This window comes from Neomonachus schauinslandi, chromosome 3 (assembly GCF_002201575.2).
Source record: "Neomonachus schauinslandi chromosome 3, ASM220157v2, whole genome shotgun sequence".
NCBI lineage: Eukaryota > Metazoa > Chordata > Mammalia > Carnivora > Phocidae > Neomonachus > Neomonachus schauinslandi.
Genome location: NC_058405.1, coordinates 150368715 through 150384988, shown reverse-complemented (window position 1 = coordinate 150384988; position 16274 = coordinate 150368715). Strand labels below are relative to the sequence as shown.

At 42.0% G+C, this 16274-nt stretch overlaps 1 protein-coding gene across 2 annotated transcripts in view; it reads right to left on the bottom strand.

Moving 5' to 3' along the window:
• MYO1B (myosin IB) overlaps positions 1-16274 on the bottom strand; it is a 181979-nt gene that overhangs the window by 117781 nt on the left and 47924 nt on the right. For both annotated transcript variants that reach the window (XM_021703211.1, XM_021703209.1), the window contains exon 3: positions 10769-10884. In XM_021703211.1, the coding sequence (XP_021558886.1) occupies positions 10769-10884 (116 nt within the window). The remainder of the gene's footprint in view (positions 1-10768; positions 10885-16274) is intronic.

Here is a 16274-nt window from a genome sequence, read left to right as displayed (position 1 = left end):
GGGACTCGATCCCGGGACTCCAGGATCATGACCTGAGCCGAAGGCAGCCGCCTAACCAACTGAGCCACCCAGGCGCCCTCAATGTTGACATCTTAAGCCATCAGGTTTGAGGAATAAAACAACAACACTAAAAAAAGCCAAAAAACAAAACCTGTACTCTCTTAGTAATATACACATGTAGGGGAGCCTGGGAGGATCGGTGGGTTGAGCATCTGACTCTTGATTTCGGCTCAGGTCGTGATCTCGGGGTCATGGGATGGAACCCCGCACAGGGCTCTGCGCTCAGTGGGGAGTCTGCCTGAGATTCTCTCTCTCCCTCTGCCCCTCCCCTGCCCCGCCCCATGCATGCATGCGCATGCTCTCTCTAACAAATAAATAAATCTTAAAAATAAATAGGTCGGTAAACAAATAAGTAAATAAATAAATAAATGTATACACATCTACCCAAGGACCCTGAATGCAGAAAACACGGGGGTGGGGAGTTAGCACACAGCAAAGCTGGTCTATCTGCTTCCCAAATCTTAATCACTTGATGAGGAAGTTCAGATCAAAGCAACACAGAGCGAGCAAGTTATGAGGCCTGGACAACTGGACACAAATTATTACCTTAAAAATAAAACAGCTACATGGGGAGTTCATACATCACTGAGGAATTCAAATTTTACCTAAAACCTTTCAGAAGCACTATTATAAAAACAGTAAATGCTATGTGACTGAGCATGAGCAGGAAGAATCCAATATTGGGAATGTGTGCCTCGATATGCATCCTCTTCCCTAAGTCCACACAGGCCACTGTGCCCCCACACTGGGAATCAGGCGACACGAGAGTGGCAGAGAGGAAGCCCAGCCACTCTCCGGAGCATCTGTCACAATCTAAAACATCCTTTATTTTATTTACTTCTCTTGCTTACTGTCTCTCTCCCTTCTAGAACAGAAGCCCAAAGGGGCTGAGATTTTGCACAGCACCTGAAGAACTCGTACTTGGCACACGGCAGGCACTCAAGTAGCAAATACTGAACGACGGAACTAACACTGCTTCCTCGAATGGGAAAATTATTTCCTGGGTCTAGAATCCTATTCCTTATCTATATGGCAGATTCATCATACAAGACTCCCACTGTCCCGTCTTCTAGCTCCTCAGGCAGGACTGCACACCTTTTCCCGACATGCCCAAGCACCTTACCCACTGGGGGCCCAAACTCAGACACCTCTGGGAATGCAAGGGGCACTATCAATAATTACGAGGATTCAACAGGAATGCCAGGCTGTCTGGGGCAAATTATAACATGTGCTCTTTCTATATCTGCCACCCTTTTTTTTCTTTAAGAAGTTTTTTTTTTTTTTTAAAGATTTTATTTATTTATTTGAAAGAGAGAGCACGAGAGGGAAGAGGGTCAGAGGGAGAAGCAGACTCCCTGCTGAGCAGGGAGCCCGATGCGGGACTTGATCCTGGGACTCCAGGATCATGACCTGAGCCGAAGGCAGTCGCTTAACCAACTGAGCCACCCAGGCGCCCCAAGAAGTTTTTTTTTTTTTTAAGAGAGAGCAGGGGAGAGGGAGAGGGAGAGGATTTCTTTTCTTAAGATTTTATTTAGATTAAGATTTATTTGAGAGAGGGGCGCCTGGGTGGCTCTGCCTTCGGCTCAGGTCATGATCCCAGGGTCCTGGGATCGAGCCTCGCATCGGGCTCCCTGCTCGGCGGGAAGCCTGCTTCTCCCTCCATCACTCTCCCTGCTTGTGCTCCTGCTCTTGCTATTTCTCTCTCTGTCAAATAAATAAATGAAATCTTTAAAAAAAAAAAAAAAGATTTATTTGAGAGAGAGGGTGAGTGTGAGAGAGAGCACAAGCTTGGGGGAGAGGCAGAGGGAGAGGGAAAAGCAGACTCCCTGCTGAGCAGAGAGCCCAACGCAGGACTCAATCCCAGGACCCTGAGATCATGACCTGAATCGAAATCAAGAGTCAGGTGCTCAACCAACTGAGCCACCCAGGTGCCACACTGTATCTCCCACCTTTTTCATGGAAGTTCTCTCCCTTCTGTAGTTATTTATTGGTCTCCTCCCATAGCAGGCTGCATCCTTAAGGACAAATCTGCATTGTATCCATAGGACCTCACACATATTGTGGATGCTTAATAAAGCTGATTGAATGAATGAACAATCACTTCCATGTAGGGATCTGGGATCCCGGAGACAGGCTGGAGCTGGGAAGGAAGCACATCTTGGACAATGCAGGCAGCAAGTCCCCTCCTGAGTCTGGGACACCAGGGCCTATTCCCCTTTGTATGGATTTCTGTCCTAGGACAGTCCCAGGACACACTCCTGCTTCTCCAGTCTCCTAAGTCTGGGACCCTACATGATTTACCGAACTGTTGCCATTATCTCTGGCTTTCTCTGGCTTTGTTAACTGCAGACTGGATCAGGACTAGTATTTGCTGATCCCTGTTTAGACAAACTCCCACACAGCTCCCTTTGCCCTAGCTACCCTGTCCTACTGCCAAACAAGTCCCAGCAACAGACCTTGGCCATCCTTCTTATTTCAACAACAGAGGGGGTGCCTCTCTGACCCTAAACACTAGATAGGGCTCCCCACATGGGCTCCAACTATAGTTCTCTTTGTTGGGGATGAAGTGTTAGGTTAATCATTTTCCAGGCTGAGGCCTCAGTGCCACTCCTTTGGATGAAATGGATCTCTTCTAGAATGTTGCAGACTTTCTCAGGGCCTGTCAAAGATCTGTAACATTCCGGCAGGAATCTGTTAGCTGAGAACCAAAGTTTTCCCTTTAAGATGGTATCACTGAAATAACTATGTATGCTGGTATGAATGTGTGCTTGGCACTGCAAACAGACTTTTCAAAATAAACTTCCAAGTCTGAGATGTGCATTCTGTGAGACGTGAAATAAATTTTCATTAGAGGGGCGCCTGGGTGGCTCAGTTGGTTAAGCGACTGCCTTTGGTTCAGGTCATGATCCCAGGATCCTGGGATCAAGTCCCACATTGGGCTCCCCTGCTCTACAGGGAGGCTGCTTCTCCTTCTCCCTCTGCTACTCCCCCTGCTCGCTCTCTCTCTCTCTGTCAAATAAATAAAATCTTTAAAAAATTAAAAAAAAAAAAAAGGTTCGTAATCTGAAAGACAAATTAGCTGAGGTATCTTTCTGCCAAGAGTATACACCCAGTAAAACGATAAAATGAGAATAAAAGCTCGAGAGTAAAAGCCAGTAAGTTCAGTACAAGGAGCTTTGTAAAAGCTGGATATGTGCTAGGCCCACAAATGTTTCTTCTCACCGCACGGCCTTGGGAAGCCTTCAATTTAATGGCCGTCCTTCACCGCCACATCACCGCTGCCCAACTACAATCAAACTCTCTACTCCCCCTCCTCCTCTAGTAGTCCCTCTAAATCAACAAGTTTTCTAGTCCATGGTTGTCCAGAATCAAACAAATATCTGCCAAGACTGAAAGCAAACACAGGACTGCCTTCTGCTTATTTTGACTCATGAGAGTCATGCAGAAAGATGAAAGGCAATTTCAACTATTTTCAAGACAGTGTCATTCCAATAGGAAATGTTAGCTTAAGGAGTCTACACCGGAACTCACAACACAGTGTGGACTCTGTCCTGCGCAAGTCACTCGTCCGGGTCAGAGGCCTACACAGATGCAAAACCTTGCAGACCACAACCTATCAGCTCCTGACTCAAACCACACAAGAGGACAGGGATCAATGGTGCTTTCTAAGATTAACTATTGACATTCATTTTGTCTTCCACAAAAGCTTCCCTCCCTTTGCTCTATCCTTCTCCCTCCTAACTGATGGTTGGAACAATCTTGGTTTCTGTATACTTAAGTTAGGAGAAGACAGTGTCTCCATCAAGAAGACAGGAATTTTATCTGCTTTGTTCACAACCGCATCCCGGTGCCTAACAGACAGCGTGGAACATGGGTGAGGGCTCAATAAATATTTGCTCAGTTAATGAGTAACTTTTCCAAAGCAGGAAGTAGAAAGAACGCTAGGTGGGAAAGCACAAAATCTGATTCTGCAAGTGAGTTTTGGAGAGGTACAGAATCAGTTAGAGGCTCAGTTATTCCAAAAACTGAAATGAGAGCAATACTACAAAAGTCTCAGCAACATAACATCACATCAACTAACTTTCTCTCTCTCTTTCTCCTTAAGAAAGCACTTTCACGGGGCACCTGGGTGGCTCAGTTGGTTAAGCGACTGCCTTTGGCTCGGGTCATGATCCTGGAGTCCCGGGATCGAGTCCCGCATCGGGCTACCTGCTCGGCGGGGAGTCTGCTTCTCCCTCTGACCCTCCCCCCTCTCATGTGCTCTCTCTCGCTCTCTCAAATAAATAAATAAAATCTTTAAAAAAAAAAGCACTTTCACACTCTGTTATACAAACAACCTCTATGAGAATTCAGGGTCTAACTGTCGTAAGAGTTCTCAGTTCTGGACTTCACAGAATTCCAACTCTGCTGTAGAGAAAAATACTGGTATTATAAAAGGGAAAACATCCGGATCTTCTGTCCTGGACTTTTCTCCTAAGCTCTGGACACCCACAGCACTAGTACATTGTGAGATATAGTTGGAAATATTCTTTATAACATTTATCTGGTCTACCTTCGAGTAAAATGGTAACGGGAGTAACAAAGACGTAAAATACACAAGCCTTCCAGCAATGTCACGCTACGGGCAATGGCATGTGGTCCTGCAAAACCAATCTGGCCCAGAATTAGAGACCAAAAGTTCCCTAGTGACAGAGGGCTCATGTCTGGAACACTGACATGAGCACTGTCAAAATCCTCCCATTAATTACTTTCTCATTTTTTAGGTGAGAATAGCAAAATTGTTCGAAGCCTCAAGCCATTTTCCTCAGTTTTTAAAACTTGTTGCAGGGTTTTTCATTTACTGAGAGAGAAGACCATTGCTTCAAATGGTGCTCGTAATGCCTAATGTAATATGGCTACCACATTCTATCCTAAGCTAAAGACACATTTCCGCTTGCTCTTGGGCTGTGACCACCCGGAGGGGATGCTGGCAGGGGTTACAACACACTCTTCCTTCTACGTTGCCATGTTCCCTTGGCTAGACTCTTCATCAGACGGTAAAAGTGCTCTAGATCATGAATAAATGGAACCTGAACACTCAGGATTGAAGAGTACCATAAAAATAGTATTAAATATTGGCTTACATTTTTTATAAGAATGAGAAGAAATTCTCATTATACTCCACGAAATTCTGAATGAACACTGCAAATATCCTACTAAGAACGGTTTGATTTCATTAAACTACCAGAGATGAGATAACACAGGTAAAATGAAATGAAAAATGATATAAAACCTCTTTTGGTCTATAGTCACTGAGCTCTTAAGAGAAAAGCCATGAAAGAGCCACAGACATATGCAGGGAAAGGATGCTGACCTCTAGAAGTTGCCATCTCATTAAAGAGGATGACACAGAAACACAAGGAGGGGTTCCTTTAACTCAGAAGGAGAAGTCACTTGTGCATTGAGCTTTCAGACAGCCCCGAGGAGACTGGCCAGGTTTTAACAGTAGACAGGGTATGCAGTAGGAGTGGAAAGAAGAAGACGTAAAAAGCTGGGACTCAAAAAGAAGTTCCATGAAGAAGCTTGGTGTGTGGGCCTGGAAAGGTGCGCTGAGGCTGGAATGCACAGAGCTTGAACACCAAGCCACGAAACTTGGAGTTCACTCAAACAGTAATAGGGAGCCCATGAAGGTTTCTGGGAAGGGAAGTAGCATGCTCTGATTTTAGGAAGATCCACAGGATAATACTAAACTGTATCTAGTGCTGCAAGGTCAAAAAGCAATCACCCAACAAAAGGCCAGTGGATTTGGTAAATAAAATATCAGGTGGATTGTCATGGTGCTATTCTAACTGAGTGGAGGGTAACTAAGTAGTTTAATTATTTTCCTCATCTCTTCCCTATCATTCTTTCCTATCTATGCGGTTGGGTGATCTGAGGTACTTCTCCATGAATACAGTTCTTGAGTTATCTGAAGGTACTAAGTCCTCACCGGGATACGTAAAAAAAAAATTCCTAATGTGCAAAGAACCTTAGAATCACATTGGAGAGGCACTCTTTACACAGTGGAAAGGCAAACGGTGTCATCTAAGCTGCCCCATGGACGCCTCCTTTTTCTGGACATGACCCCCAGGGATACCACGCTCAAGGTGTGGCTCCAAACACAGAAGGGGGAGGAGTTCAGAGAAGAAGGGAGCAGGAGAAGAGGTATGCCAGCAGAAAATACCTTTGAAAAGGAATATAGGTACGAAACCACTGTTTATTTTCATTTTACTCATTTATACACGGCCACTATCTCAAAGTCACATACCTACATGAAATGTAAATATTTTTCAATGATCTGAAATTTAAAGAAAGATAATTTCTGGACACCTTCAAAAATACATGAGCTAGAAGAGAAGTACCTGGATATTTTTGAAGACTAATAGTCAATACCAGGTCAAATTAAATTCCAAATGTCATCTGGGGTAAATTAATTGGCAAAATTTTCAAAGTATACGTGGTCTGAGCAGCTGTTTTTTATTCAAATTGGGATCAAGTTCTTAAAAGAGTTACCATTAGAATACATCAAAAGCCTAAAGTCATCTATCTTATTATACTGCAAAATTCCTATTTGAGAATGTCGGACTAGGTTTTAGTAAGAAACCTAGCTAGCACGAACCCCATTTCAGACACTATCAAAGTTGGACATTCACAAAGAATGATGCAGGGAAAATGCTTTAAAGGAAGTGGAGGGGCACCTGGGTGGTGCAGTCAGTTAAGCATCCGACTCTTGGTTTCGGCTCAGGTAGGGATCTCAGGGTCATGAGATTGAGCGTCGGGCTCCATGGTCAGCATGGAGTCTGCTTGAGATTCTCTCTCCATCTCCTTCTAACCCTCCCGCTCGAGCTTTCTTTCTCTCTCTCTCTCAAATAAATAATCTTTTAAAAAAATAAATAAATAAAGGAAGTAGAAAATGTCCCACAATGGAGGAGAAACTGGTAAGAAAGGGCATGTCAGGATGCTCAAAATGTGTTCCATACTTCTCATTATTACAATAATTACATTTATCACTGTTAATAGCAGCTGCTCTCCTTTACTACAAGGCTGTGGCCCATTCCATACTAAGCACTTGACATATACCAGATAATGATATTATCTAAATATCTACTAGATAGTTACCCCTCACAAAAATCCTAGGAGTTAATAATTATTTTCCCACTGAACAGAGCAAATTGCTTAATTTCTGAGTTGAAGTTTTTTTCAAGTAATTTGCTCAAGATTACATAGCTTGCGAGTGGAAGAGCTGGGACTCGAGTCCAAGTCCTGTTCAATATATTCCCAGCACTTAACTTACTTTGAGGCGCTAATAACGTTATGGTGAGCTGGCATGCCAGGTGAGGCTGACATGAATCAAAAAATCCCATAAAGCAATATTAACCTGGAACTGTGACAAGGGCAATGGATCTGACCTTGGCCGGGAGGGGGCAAGGGACGGTCCTTCCCTGAGGAGGTCTAAGGCAATCTGAGAACTAGCAGAAGAACAGGAGTTGCCTGGGGAAAAGGGAGGGAAAAGCATTCCAGGAAGAAGGTACAGAATGTGGAAATATGACCCGGTGGAAAGGAGTGTGGTGAGGACTTAAAGAACAAAGCAAGATGGGAAGGTGGGTGTGATACAAATCTGGCAAATTCAGATTCATTAGATAAACTTGGACTTTGCACCGCCACCCCATGCACGGTGTTTCATAGACCATGGTAAAAAGTTTTGTTGCCTAACTCAATCTAACAAACATTTACTGAGTAAAAAAAAATTGTACACTGGATATTTATCTTATAGCTCATCGTGGCTATTTTCCTTGGGAAGTAAGGGGGTAAACGAGGGTAGCAGTGCCACAGAGACTCTTAGAAATCTTCCAGGGGTGGGGACAAAAATGGATATTACAGAGCATGAACTTCTGTGTTCTAGAATAGACATCTGTTATATATCTAAACATCCCCAAACTGGAGATTAAAGCTGCAAATGGAAGAATGACAGGCAGTCTCTGGAGATAAAGTGAGGCACAGCTAAGGTGACCTTGGAGGGCCTGGGGTGCTGATGGAGGTGCACAGCAAGAGGCCCTGCCAAGAAAATGGCAAAACCCATCTCTAGCTGAGAGGCACTGTTTTCACAGCCCAGCTCCCCACCCATGAGCTGCGTGGCTTTGGGAAAATTTCCCCATTTGTAATAATACCTACACCTCACAGAATTATTCTGAGAATAAAATGAGTTATCATACATGTAAATAATAAATAACAAACCATTATTATATTATGAAGACTGCTTGCATAAAGATCATGATTTGCTATAAGCAGTTAAGGAAAGGAAAATATTGGTAAATATACATCTAAGACAGCATGTTCTCACACTTGCACGTACATAAGAATCACCTGGAAAGCTTGTGAAAAATGTAGATTCCTGGCTTGCTAGAGTTAAGGCCTAGGAAACTAGATATTTCATAAGCTCCTGGGGGATTCTAACACCCCTGATCTAAGCATCTTACTCTGGGAAGCATGGTTTCAAGGCCTAGAATTTAAAACAAATAGTCATCAATAAAGTATTTCTGGTTCCATACAAATTGCCAACAGAGACATGAAAAAGTGCTCAACATCGCTCTGCATCAGGGAAATCCAAATCAAAACCTCAATGAGATACCACCTCACACCAGTCAGAATGGCTAAAATTAACAAGTCAGGAAAGGACAGATGTTGGTGGGGATGCAGAGAAAGGGGAACCCTCCTACACTGTTGGTGGGAATGCAAGCTGGTGCAGCCGCTCTGGAAAACAGTATGGAGGTTCCTCAAAAAGTTGAAAATAGAGCTACCCTATGACCCAGCAATTGCACTACTGGGTATTGACCCCAAAGACACAGATGTAGTGATCCAAAGGGGCAAGTGCACCCCAATGTTTATAGCAGCAATGTCCACAATAGCCAAACTATGGAAAAAGCCAAGATGTCCATCAACAGATGAATGGATAAAAAAGATGTGGTGTGTATATACATATATATATATATATATGGAATATATATATATATATATTCCATATATATATATATATATATATATATGGAATATTATGCAGCCATGCATAATTCCATTGCACAATGGAATATTATGCAGCCATCAAAAGGAATGAAATCTTGCCATTTGCAACGACATGGATGGAACTGGAGGGTATTATGCTGAGCGAAATAAGTCAATCAGAGAAAGACATGTATCATATGACCTCACTGATATGAGGAATTCTTAATCTCAGGAAACAAACTGAGGGTTGCTGGAGTGGTGGGGGGTGGGAGGGATGGGGTGGCTGAGTGATAGACATTGGGGAGGGTATGTGCTATGGTGAGCGCTGTGAATTGTGTAAGACTGTTGAATCACAGACCTGTACCTCTGAAACAAATAATACATTATATTTTTAAAAAAAAAAGAAGAGAGGAAGAAGGGAAAAATGAAGGAGGGGAAATTGGAGGGGAGGCGAACCATGAGAGACTATGGACTCTGAGAAACAAACTGAAGGTTCTAGAGGGGACGGGGGTGAGGGGATGGGTTAGCCTGGTGATGGGTATTAAAGAGGACAAGTATTGAATGGAGCCCTGGGTGTTATACTCAAACAATGAATTATGGAACACTACATCAAAAACTAATGATGTAATGTATGGTGATTAACATAACATAATAAAGTTTTTTAAATGCAAAAAAAAAAATAAAGTATTTCATTACAGGGACTTAACTACAGGGATAACTTTATAAAACAAATTTCAAGATTTTATTTTTCTCCAGGCAAAACGAAACAAGATGACTTGCAAAATCTACTTGTAGACAAAAACAGAATAATCAGAATCCACTTGATTGGCAAAATATACAGTATTTAGCTTTTAACAACCATTTTCAGGAATTAACTTAAATTTTTAGTTCCAAACAGTCCAAAAATGTCAGTATGTGCTACGCTATCAAGAGAAACATCGAAGACTGGGGTATATATATATTCTTTAATTATTAGATTTTATTTTCTATCAAAAGTAACAGAGCCCATAGCTCATCTTCAATCAGAGAGAGAAAATTCTTTTCTGCTAGACCACAACTAAAAGTCTACAGGCTCTTTCACTTTAGTTCAGAGTTCTTCAACCTTGGCGCTATGTAATTATTGTAGCTTGTTATTTATAGAAATTCTTTACACTAACAAGTGACCTTCAGAAAAAAATCAAACAAGTGACTATCTTCGGGGAAGGTGAAATCATTGGCCTCATATACACATCTGGTGAACAATGTCAGTGTCTATGAAGATTTATAAACTGAAGGTATTATTTATTCCTTTTGCTGAAAAACCATTACACAACCCAACACTTGGGATCTTTCTTGACCCAACCCACGAAAATGCTGCTTGGGCTCTTTAAAAGAATAAACAATGTACATTCTTGTTTTATTTGCAAAAATAATTAGCAGCAGTTGCTACTTATACACAATTTGCAATAGAACATATTTTACATGCTGAACCCAAATATTTCAGAACTTGAAGAGCCTGACGCCAAATGAAGTATTCTGACTTTTTTGAAATTTAAAATAAGGCATAACAATTGACTTTCACATTCCTTCCTCTAATTTTAAAAAATGACGACAACATTTTCCTGAGACTCGAGGCAAACAGCTGGACGCATCTGTCAACTACACATCCCTGCAGTGAAAGAGAAACTTAGCGCTTCAATCCCGTACTTACATGTGAGGGCTCAGTTCATAAAAATTTCTATTCCTGTAATCTTCTACTTTCTCCGGTGAATAAATGGGTAAGGACCGGTATGGGTTAACCGATATAACCACACTTCCAATGTACGTCTGGCAAAAGAAAGAACAAAAAATATCCTCATTATTACACAGGACATGTTTCAACACCTTAAATCACAGTGTCTCATGGTTTCATCCTTTTAAAAACAAAACTAGTTCTACTGCGTGACCATTCATACTTTTCAAGAACACTTAATATCTCCAAAGACACATGGTCAATAATGTTTATTCATTTTGCTGATAAATGGAAGGCACAGATTTATACATTGAAAATACCTTTCAAAATAAATCTCTAGATTAATTTAAGGTCCTGGGTAAGAGTTCACAGTCCTGTCACACTTGCCAAAAGTTTCGTCACCAACCACAGCTAATTTTGAGCAACAGCTATGCTTTCTCTTATTCCGGTTAGAACTGGTGTCTCCTTCTCTCATCTTTATCCTGCCGTCCACTGTAACCCAGGATTTCCCTCCGCCTGAACCACATCCATACCTATCAACTAGGGCCTTTACTTTGGGACTGGCCTTACCGCAGCCCGTCAATCTCTCCAATGGGCTCTCACAGCAGACAGCTCCGTATGAGAGCCACGTTTATCCCTTGGGCGTTCAAACAACATAATCTCATATTCTATCTAACATACTGTAACATCAGAATTTAAATGTACTTTCTAAAGGAGAGTATATTTAATGGTCAAATTTAAATTCAATGTGGAATGTAAATGTATTTCTAGAGGGATCGATACTGTATTTTAGCAGACATGAACCCTCTCACACTACAAACTGGAACGCTATTAATCTTCCTTTTCATTTTGATCTGGATTCCTGGCAGCAAGAGTAGTCCGGTTCAGTTCATTCCGTACAAAGACTAGCACCAGGCCATGAGCAAAAGTCACGTAACTGAAACTCATTTTAGTGGCTTCATTTTTCCTTTCAGTTTCAACATCATGAGGGAGGGGGGCAGCGTGGAGACATGAACAAAAATAGGTAAGTGATAAAAATTTTTTTAAGAAAGAGGTAAAAGAAAAAAAGAAAGGAAAAAAGTCAACTCTAACTTTCCCACCTTTCCAGTGTCATGCAACAAAAGGTGGCATTTTTTAGAGCAACAAATTTTTCCCGTATTGCCACCACTGGATTCAAGATTGTCAGATCTTTCTAGAAAACTGAACGGAATAGCAAACAGAACAGTATGAACGTTCTGATTTTTTTTAACATAGGTCACAATTATTTTAATTACAAAAGACTTCTCCCTGAACCCGGAAAACTGAACAGGTCATTTCTACACATACTTTTTCATCCTCTCAAGCATAGACAAGACCCCTGTTGTGAAAGAAAACTCTGTTCCCACGCAGTTTCTACATTTATTTCTGACATTCATTTCTGACATTCTATCACTAGGACCAATTAATCTAGCCTGACGAGAAATGATTCCAAGTTTCCTAACTTTCTGCATTTTCAAAAAGGTTTCTTCCCACTCCAACCTACCTGGGCAAGGAGGTGGGAGATGCTGGAGACTGAGTAACGGTCTCAATCGCTTCTAGCGAATATACTAGAATTAGCTACAACGGTAGAGATGAAAATGTAATGGCTGGTTATTTTTTTAATATCTGCTGATTAAAAGACTGGCCTTCTTCAGCAGAAAAGCACATGACTCACCTTTTTTAGGTAATTTCTAAAACCACAATAATTGAGACAGATATTTGCTCTTGGCAGAGAAACCAATGGTCAAGTTGCTCTTTAAAACCAAACTTAACAGCAGCTACATTCTTGATAAAAATCTGCCTCTGTAGCATTCTGACAAATTGAACAACTCTGCTGCCTCAAACCCAAAATCAAAAGCCACACGAGACTGAGTTATAAGTTTCTCTTTGTTACCTGTGACTTTTATACACACTGAATTATGTGTGCTTCCCCCCCACCAGCTCTTCCCCTAACACCTCGAAACGGCCTCGCCCATTAATGATGCCCCGTAAATATTTGTTAACTGAATGACTGATTTGTACAGGGCCAGCTCGTCACTAAGAAAGTGACTCTCATATAATTATTCTTCTGTTGAAATAAAATAGCAAGTACACTGCACACAGTGCCTAAGATTTTATGAAACCTATATGCCACGTGTTGCCACCGAACAAACCTTTAAACTATATCCTTTCCCCTCAGGTTCCTACTGTGGGATATTGTTTGCAAAGATGGCTAGAACAATTCCTTCCACCCTGTAGGCATACATCCCTTTGACATGTGACTTTGCCACTCTTTCTATCAAAAGATCGTTTATTCCTCCAGTCCTTCAGTTTGGACTCGTCCATGTGACCTGACTGTCAAATATCCAATGGGACATTATAAGATGAGACACAAGCAGAGGCTTGAAAAGTACCTGTATAGGAGGAACCCCTTTTTTATGGCTGTGGCTGGAAGCCATGATGTGAATGGGCTTGAGCCACATGCATGGCTGAGGTGCCCTGAGCTGCAGAGCCTGACACCCAGCTATGAGCGAAGCCATTCTAGGCCACCCAGGCCCGGTCAGGCCACCAGATGCCTAAAGTCAGATGCATGATGCCGGCTGAGACCAGCAGAAGACACATCAACCTAAAGTCCACCTCAACTGCTATCCCAGAGAACTGGGCACAAATAAATGGTTGTTGTTTTAGGCCACTAATTTGGGGAGCTGGCTTGTTACCCAGCAACAATTACTGGTACACCAACACAGTTCAAAACAAATCAGAAAAGGGGCCAAGCAGGACAAGCTTTATCAATCTAAATAAGGAAACAGTAAAAGAAACCGCACTATCTCCCCATTCTACTTTATGTGTATGTTTCAGATATGTATCCTCTAATCTTGAATTCCTAACTAGATTTGTCCTCTACCATGACGCCTACCCTTGCTGTTTATGGGTTTCTTCTTTGAAGGGTCTACGTGCATTCGTCAAAGATTTAAATATTCCCACACTGTGTCAACAAATAACTCAAATGTTCAGTCGCAGTTCTCCTTTCTCTGAGACCCAGAAGAATTCCTGATAGCAGCTGACTGACTGGGTAGAGTTTATGATTCTACTCTGGTCTTGGGCAGCTATCCATTCTACATTCAGGTAACTGCAATAGCAGATTACACCTCCTTTTTGGGAATCAGAACAATGGCGACCAGATAGTTCATGTTTACATCAATTAACATTTGGACTGACAAATGAGAATACATTATTATTTTTTTAACAAGCAACTGCATATGATCTAAAGTTGGTATCTTCTCATTGTGCCATGCTCTAAAAAGAACTATAAACTAACTCATTTAGTAACCACTGGCATTAAGAGGTGGGACTAACTAATGGCATTAAGAGTTTTTTAAAGTCAGATATGTATGTGAAAGGGCTGGGTGTGTCCACTTTATTCTGAATATGCCCCGGAGAAAAACAGAAAAAGAAAAGCTTATAAATCTTTACAAAAGGGAGCGGCAAACAGGATTCATCCCTTGCCCCCCAGAGTTCCACTCACTTACTGGACTGGTAATAAGAGGTGTGTGTATTCTGTGTCCAGGATACACTACTACTCTGGAGCTCGGATAATGCCCATACCAATGGCGTCCACAAAAAGGCCTCCCGCGGCTCAGTTCATTTCCCAGCAGGCCACTTGTATGGCTGCGCCCACACCTCGGTTTTGTCCCTGGGCCCCAAAGAACCCAGAGAAACTCCTACTGGAATCCAGAGGATGTTCTCCCATTAAGTGAATTACACTGAAAGGGACTCCTTCCCCGTAATGGCCAAGACTATCTCCCAGTTAGGTTCTATCTACCTTCTCCAACAGAGACAAGCCTGGCTCTCATTTCCCTTGTATGTATGTATTTGCTCAATCAATGTACTTACTTACTCGATGTAATCAACCTCCTAACCATCTCAGCCCCTTCCCAGCTCACCACACCTCCAGGTTCCCAGCCTTTGCACCCCAAGTACTCAGGCATATGCACACCACCACTATGACACTGGAAAGCCCCCTTTAGTCCCACTGCCCTGTGGGACCAGCCTCTGACATCTGGGAAGGAAAAAGGAAGTGGAGGGGAGGGGAAGGGGAGAGAGGGGGAGGAGGGGAGGAGGAGGGGGAAGGATGCTGGGGGAGGGGGAGGGAACAAGGAGGGAAGAGAAAGGGAAAACTCTAACTTTTTATAAATGACATTCGATTAGCAACCTTTTCATTTTTCAAGGGCAGACATTAAATCAAGAATGTACAAACATTCCTAAGTCAAAACAATCTCCGTCTTCATATTTCAGATATCTGTAGCATTCCAGAACAAATGCCTTGTGAATAACCAAATAATACTCAGAGTATTCCTATTGTGAACACAGTGAAAACTGAAGTATTTTCTGGAGTACGTGCATCCAGCAATTCAGAACCCAGAAGAAACACCCCTGATATATGTAATCTAAACCCCAGTCTCTCCAGTTGTGGCTCAGTCGGTTAAGCGTCTGCCTTTGGATCAGATCATGATCCTGGGGTCCTGGGACCAAGCCGTGTTGGCCTCCCTGCTCAGCGCGGTGTTCTCCTTTTCCCTTTCCCTCTGCCCCTCCCCCTCACATCCCGCCCAGCTCATGCTTTCTCTTGCTATCTCTCTCTCAAATAAATAAATAAATAAAATCTTTTAAAACAAAATTTTAAGTCTCCCTAAAAGTCATGTGTAACCACCGGTGAAAACCACCGCTTGTGGTCTTCACCTTCAGGACCCACAGAAGCATGTTTTACTCTTGATGGCAGCAGCCGTGACACTGTCGCTCTTGACCTATCTTCTATCTTACTTTCCTCTTTAAATATTCCGATGTAATCAATTCTGTAAACATTTCAAAACAGGAGAGAAAATCCTTCTGGCCTCACTTACTTTCATTTTAGCCACATTTCTAATAAACTCGGCACACTCCAGAGAAAGCAACATCTCTAAATTGGGGCCATTCTGTAGCAGCGTATTTCAAACGTTTAACTAAGAAATAGATTTTCATCACGACGAAGTATGTGTTTAAGTGTATATTTACATACACGTACACACATATGTATGAAGCAAAACTTCCACAAAACCCTAAATACTCTTACCGTATGTGATACCCTGATAGGATTTGTTCAATTCTATTCATTACAAATTTTTTTTTAAACTGCTGGTCTTAACCCATCAAGTGGTTTTGATCACCCATTAACAGGTTGAAACTTACAGTTCAAAAAATACCGCTACAGAGCACTTCTTAACCTTTTTTTAGTTGTAGATCCCTTTGAAATGCCAATGAAAGCTACAAAACTTCTCCCCAGAAAAAAACACACATATAATAGGCACATAAAAGTTTGCATACAGTTGACAGACCGAGTTAAGAACTCCTACCCTAAGGGAAGAAACAATGGCCACTAATGGAAAAAGGAAAAGAGACAGAGGGAAAGAGAAGCAAAGAAAGAAAAGGAGTAAGAAGTGATCACAATAATTTT